This window comes from Lampris incognitus, chromosome 8 (genome assembly GCF_029633865.1).
Source record: "Lampris incognitus isolate fLamInc1 chromosome 8, fLamInc1.hap2, whole genome shotgun sequence".
Classification (NCBI taxonomy): Eukaryota; Metazoa; Chordata; class Actinopteri; order Lampriformes; family Lampridae; genus Lampris; species Lampris incognitus.
In genome coordinates this window covers 44,580,681-44,587,221 of record NC_079218.1, presented here as the reverse complement: position 1 = coordinate 44,587,221, position 6,541 = coordinate 44,580,681, and the positions used below count along the sequence as shown (strand labels likewise).

The window sequence follows — 6,541 nt, the reverse complement described above, 5'->3', positions numbered from 1 at the left end:
CTGGGATTTCCTTACCTGGATTATAGAGCATGCATCAAGACAGAACTCTGTATGTTGTCCTTGTAAAAAGTTAAGTTTATGACACTTAAAGAGGCTTCAAGTAAATTTAAATAAAACTACATGATGGTAAAGTTGAAAATCATTTGGGGTTAAATGTGGGGATCTACAGTGTCACCCAAAGTGAGGCTGCAATCTCACAAAATAACAATACGTGTATTGCATGTTTCGTGTTGGTGAGGTAGATCTGATCAGAGTGAAAGAGTTGTTCATGGACACCCGAAGCTGCCGTTGATCCCTCTGGAGGTGTCATGAGCACAGATCAATGAAACATCTACAAATCTAAACGGCAATGAAATACTTTTATTAATTTTAACATTTCTAGCTGGGTTTCCATTTCAGGGTCAGTTTGTTAATAAATTAAAAGATAGTCATATTAGATCCTGCAGAATGTTTAAAAAAAGGTCTTTATCCAGACTCACAGGGTATGATTTAAACAGTTTGTGAGGTGGCGTTCAACTCTGAGCCGACTCTGTGGAGGCTCTCTGCTGTTTTATCAGTTCTTTCCGCATCTTCTGGTACGCCGTCATGCAGTCTCTGAAGGTCTGGACCTGACGCTGGCACTTGCGCCAGTCCTGGTGTTCGGCCATGCACTCCTGCACGGCATAGTGGAGCTCAGCACAGCCGGTCTGCGATATCATACGATCCACAGGGTCATCCTCGTCCTCGTTTCGGCTGCGATTATGAGGTGAGGGGGATGCCATCCTGTTTCAGAGTTAAATGAATAAAAGCACACGAGTCAAGTCAGAGGTTAACTGTATTTGTAAAACCTTAAAACACAATTCAGTCCCAGAAAGCGTTGCAATCACACTACATCCACCTGCAGATAAAAACAAAATACAGGTGCCAATGCAACACCAACTATCCTTAGACCTTCAGATGAAGAAGAAGGGAAAACAACTCCCAGATAACCTCCTTTTCTACTCAGAAAAACAAAATATGGGAGCATCTCCAGGAAGAGCACCAGAAGAGGGCTCCATCCTTCCAGGACCACAAGACATGCGATGGTGCCCAGTGGACACAGCAGACAAGCAGCGTCATATTTAAATAACCACACAACGAGGCACTACGTGATTACTTAAATTATAACGACACAACGCAGAATTTACCTATCTACATACGCAGGTTAGAGAAACAAAGAGAAGCTGAAGAGGTTAACAGCATGAGGCTAGTCTGAAACTTCGGGAATTAGCATACAAAGGTTGAAATGCATTCAGCCTTTAAATCACGGTTCAAGATTCAACACAGTGGTAAACTAGTAGCATACGTTACACAGTGTTTCTCAACCCAGTCCTCAAGGAACCCCTATCCTGCAGATTTTCTTTGCAACCCTGAATAGGTACCTGTTTGTAGTAATTCAGCAGTGAATGTCAGAGTTTGCACACCTTGCATAATTAAGTGCTGTGAGATGATTGGTTGAGTAAGTACAAGCAGAGCTACTTATGCAGGGTTACAATGAAAATCTGCAGGATAGGGGGTCCTTGAGGACTGGGTTGAGAAACACTGCGTTACGACACAGCCCAGCCGACGAGCTAACCAACGTCTGCCGTGGCCAGGAAGAACGGGGCTAGCTCGCTAACGAACACTGGCTAATTCTGACATTAACTACATTTAAAATTTAAATCTGCCGAATCTGAATCAGCCTTTCGTTCCTACCTTTGCCCCGCGTCGTATCGAAGGCTTTGTGCGACCGGTTTCAGCCGTTCTCATAACTCGGGGCTGTTCATGGCCAACCGCTGAGCTAGAGGGGGACACATTTGAGAGCAGGACCGAGGGGGGGACACATTTGAGGGTAGGACTTTGAGACAGGCGAAGGTTCCGTAGCGTAGCGTAGCTTCTTCTTCTTCTTCTTCTTCTTTTATGTAATGCCGGTTGGCAAACAGCTTTGAGGCGCATTACTGCCACCTACTGTGTGTGGCTTTACGGCATGAGGTCGTGTGAGCGCTTATTTTGATTTTTTGATCATTTTTTTGGAGATACTTTATTGATCCCCGCGGGGAGATTACGCTCTGCATTTCAGCCATCCTGGCTGTGTAGCTAGGAGCAGTGGGCAGCACCCGGGCGGGGACCAACTCCAGTTCGTCTCGCCATGCCTCGGTCAAGGGCACAGACAGGAGTACCAACCCTAACCTACATGTCTTTTAGATGATTACTGATAGTCCCTTTCACGGTATTGTCTATTCTATAACCCAGGCCCGATTGTCTGAGTTGACGCAAATCCTTCCCGCAGTGTGACACCTGTCTTCTCCAGATATGTCCACAGCATTCAAGTGTCTCCTGACAGCGTCCAGCACCATCTAGTCTTTCCGCCTCCCCTTGTATTTCAGCAGCGCAATTTTTGACCATGGCAGTTAATGCCAAACCCCTTTCTTGTCCATGCAGCTATTCTAGTCAGCTCCATTCCTGTCCTGCCCCGGTTCTTTTTGCACTGCCAGCACCATTCTCTTAACAGCTTCGGCCTACGACAGTCCCCCTTTCTGCTCACGACAGTCCCCCTTTCTGCTGTCATCTTATTCACTTTCTCTTCCTTAATTATTTTTTGGGACATTGTGCTGAGTCCTGTAACATGGTTTCCCTTGCAGTGCAGGCACCTTGCTTGCTCTTTCTTGACTTTACACTCCTCCACATTGCAGCTGTCCTCCCCACAACTCCCACATCTTCTGACTCCATTACATGCCGCAGCAACATGTCCATATGCTTGACAGCAAAAACATCTGAGAGGAGCGCTCTCATGTGGTCTCACCCTGTAACTGGCATAGTCAAGATACACTCTTTCCGGCAATCCCCCTTCAAAGGCCAAACACAGAATTACTGTCCTCCTCCTTCCCTTCTTGAAATCTAGTCATTCTTCTGGCCTCTCACACACATGCAACATCCCGAAATGACTCAGCCTCTACTGACAGTGGCACGCCACTTATCATTCCCTTCTTCTGTGCTTCTAATCCCAGTAGGAAGCAAGTCACACAGAGATAGCTTCTGAATATCTCCATCTTCATGGCTCTGTCTCTCTAAGGCTTTGAGAAACAATCAATGATCACCATCTCACTTCTAGTCACCCTGATCGATCGTACATCCCCTTGCATGTGGGTCCTTGAAAATCCCGTCTTCTTTTGTCACGGCTATCATCCCAACGAGATGCTTCTCCTCTGTTCTGACTGACTGGAATCACAGTGATGTAGTCTTCCTTTTCTTTTTCTTTTCTGTCCCTTGTATCACATCATAGCTTTGACAGTTTAACCCCGTTATGATGTGAGAAGTAAACTGCTTAATTTGTCTAATTTGATGTATTTCAATCTTTTGCAATTTTATGTAAGCTGTAATTGGGAATTTGATGTTCAATCCAATATATCAATTTCCCAGAGGAAAAATACGAGGTAAAAAAAAAATGGTGTTAGCCAATGTTACACCTTAATCTACGAACTACCCCACCCTGCACGTCTAATATTAACCATCTCCAACCTAATGCGTAAATATAACCACATTTAATTTTCTGCCCCAGTTTAACCCATCTAAAAGCCCTACCCTGTCTGACTTTCTGCGCATGCCCGTTCGCAGGTGAGACAAACACACAATATCTGAGTGTTTTCCGACTTGTTTTCTATCGCTGATGCAGTTTTATTAGACAGAAACTATATTTGAGAAACATTTACATTATATGTGTCAAAATGTATCTCAGAATGCATTCTAAAGACTCCATACATTCGAAGTGTATTTGAAATGCATTTCGTTATAAAAATATATATATTTCAAATATATTTTTCTTATTTCAGTGTCAGGGGCGCCTTTTTCAGCGCACTCAGGGCAGTCCACCAAGATTTGACGAGCTGTGCAGGGTCGCTGCACGACTTTGGCCAACTTGTAATTGTAGTGCATCCATATGGCCACAAGAGGTCAGCCAAGTCATTTTTTTTTACTAATGTATAACATGGGTAATGACGACCATTGACTTGGTGGGGGGCGGAGTGGGGGGGTGGGCGATGGCTCCTCCTGAAACCTTCTTGGTTCAGTCCTCGAGAGTAGCGTTGGCATTTTCTCCCCCTCTGCTCACGAGGGTGTTCCATTATGGATGAGAGCCAATCTCTGTGTGTCCTTCTTGAGAATGGCGCCCTGTCAAGGAAATTCATGCTCATTCCCCATTCTGCTCTGGATACGCTCCTACTCCCCAGACCTTGAATTGGATTGATGCAATTCTAAAATGATCAGTTTGCATTGTGGTAGCAAGTCAAGCCATGTGGTGGTTGAGGTCCCATATAATGAAAGTTACATATTGTTGAGGAGCTGTAGGCATATAGTACAGCTAAACACCTTTTTGTCAACGGTAGTTAATGAGACACGCATAAGGCTCGCCAAGGTCTTGTGGATGCTGCTATCCTAAAGTTGTGCATACTTCCCCAACATCAAGATACCGTGATTTTTACCACAAGGTCTTTACAGACAAAATAAATCCACTGGTTAATGCAAATTTGAAAATCTAAGAGACTTGGACAGACACACACACACACACACACACACACACACACACACACACACACACACACACACACACACACACACACACACACACACACACACAAACTGCTTTATTTTCTATTAGCAATCCTCGAGATCCTCTAAACATTGACCTCGAGACTTGATTCCTCACAATATCATCTTGAAAGTGTTGAAAAGGACATTATGAAATCGTCCTGCAAGAGACTGAATCGTCCAGCAAGAGACTGAATGGTCCTCCCATGCTTGGTCCAAGAGGACATCCTGGAAGTATCACAGAGCCAACAAGAGGTTGGAATGGTCCCAGAGAGGTAGAGTGGCTGTCATGTTGAGGAATTTCAGTGGATACTGACGGGAAAGGATTTTTTTCTTTACATCTCATCTCATCCATGCACAGCACGGTGGCCCAGTGGTTATCGCTGTCACCTTACAGCAAGAAGGTCCTTGGTTTGAACCCCGGGGTTGTCCAACCTTGGGGTCATCCTAGGTCATTCTGTGTGTGGAGTTTGCATGTTCTCCCTGTGTCTGCTATGGGTTTGTGCGGGACACTGGCGAAGTGGTTATCACTGTTGCCTTACAGCAAGAAGGTCCTAGGTTCGAACCCTGGGGTTGTCCAACCTTGGGGGTCATCCCAGGTCGTTGTGTGTGTGGAGTTTACATGTTCTCCCTGTGTGTGGAGTTTACATGTTCTCCCTGTGTGTGGAGTTTACATGTTCTCCCTGTGTCTGCTGTGGGTTTTCTCCGGGTGCCCCAGTTTCCCCCACCATCAAAAAGACATGCATGTTAGGGTTAATACTCCTGTCTGGGCCCCTGACCGAGGCATGGCAAGACAAGCTGGAGTTGGTCCCTGGCTGCTGCACAGCGGCTGCCCACTGCTCCTTGCTGTTGGTTAAATGCAGAGCGTAATTTCCCCACGGGGATCAATAAAGTATCTCAAAAATCTCATCATCGGCCGCTTCTCCGGGGTCGGATCGCAGCGGCAGCAAGCTAAGTAGGGCACTCCAGACGTCCTGCTCCCCAGCAACGGCCTCCAGCTCCTCCTGGGGGATCAGGATTGGACATGTAGTCCCTCTAGTGAGTTCTGGGTCTACCCTGGGGTCTCCTCCCAGTTGGACGTACCCAGAAAAGGAAGGCGCCCAGGAGGCATCCTAATCAGATGCCCGAACCACCTCAACTGGCTCCTTTCAACGCGAAGGAGCAGCAGCTCTACTCCGAGCTCCCTCCGGATGTCTGAGCTCCTCACCCTGTCTCTAAGGCCGAGCCCAGACACCCTACGGAGAAAACTCACTTCAGCCGCTTGACCCTTCTTTCTTTACACTTGCACCAAGTGCATGCACAGTGTAGTTTTATCAGGCTCTTCGTAGAACACCATCAGAGTGTAGCACAAGCACCTTTGCACTTACTGTGTACAAAGGGGCCGTTGTGACTGGTGTGTGTAGGAGTCATTTTGAGGGGGGGGGGGCGCAAGGGGATGTCATTCTCCCTGCTGAACAAACAGCGGGGGACCAGGTGGGTCAAGAGATGTCCACAATAAACACATTCTCTCTGGAGAATGAGAAGAAAAAAATGCACATTCATTTTCGGTGATCAGATATCTGCTTTTTATTCAACTAAAAAGGACAGAAAACATTCTCATACTTTGAGTCAATGCAAACACGTCAACGACTCAATTATATTCCAAAATACCACTAAAATGTTTAATGTTGACCTGCCTCTTCGGTTTCATTTGATCATGAGTAGGCCATGAATGATGTAAATGGGAATGCTGCTTTGATGAGCAATACAGAGAGAATTGCTAATCCTCTCTCTAACAGGTAACGAGGATCTATTTCTTATTTTACTACACAAAAAGTTTGGTACATCCTGGGTCAGCAAGACTCTCCACAGCTAGGTGGGTCACGGCCTGAAAACGTTTGGGAGGCCTCTGGTATGAAGAAATCCGCAATCAATATTTGAATTCTAATCATATTTAGAGACTTGAACACCAGCTCTTAAA

The 6,541-nt window shown here is 45.8% G+C and overlaps 1 protein-coding gene across 1 annotated transcript; it reads right to left on the bottom strand.

Annotated features, from left to right (window-relative positions):
- Positions 1-340: 340 nt before the first annotated feature.
- On the bottom strand, positions 341-1,841 carry LOC130117281 (cytochrome c oxidase assembly factor 4 homolog, mitochondrial). The gene is made up of 2 exons (XM_056285490.1): positions 1,714-1,841; positions 341-762 (listed from the first exon to the last, which is right to left on the bottom strand). Exon 2 carries the CDS (start codon positions 759-761, stop codon positions 513-515), a length of 249 nt encoding a protein of 82 aa, XP_056141465.1. The 5' UTR covers position 762; positions 1,714-1,841; the 3' UTR covers positions 341-512.
- Positions 1,842-6,541: the final 4,700 nt, after the last annotated feature.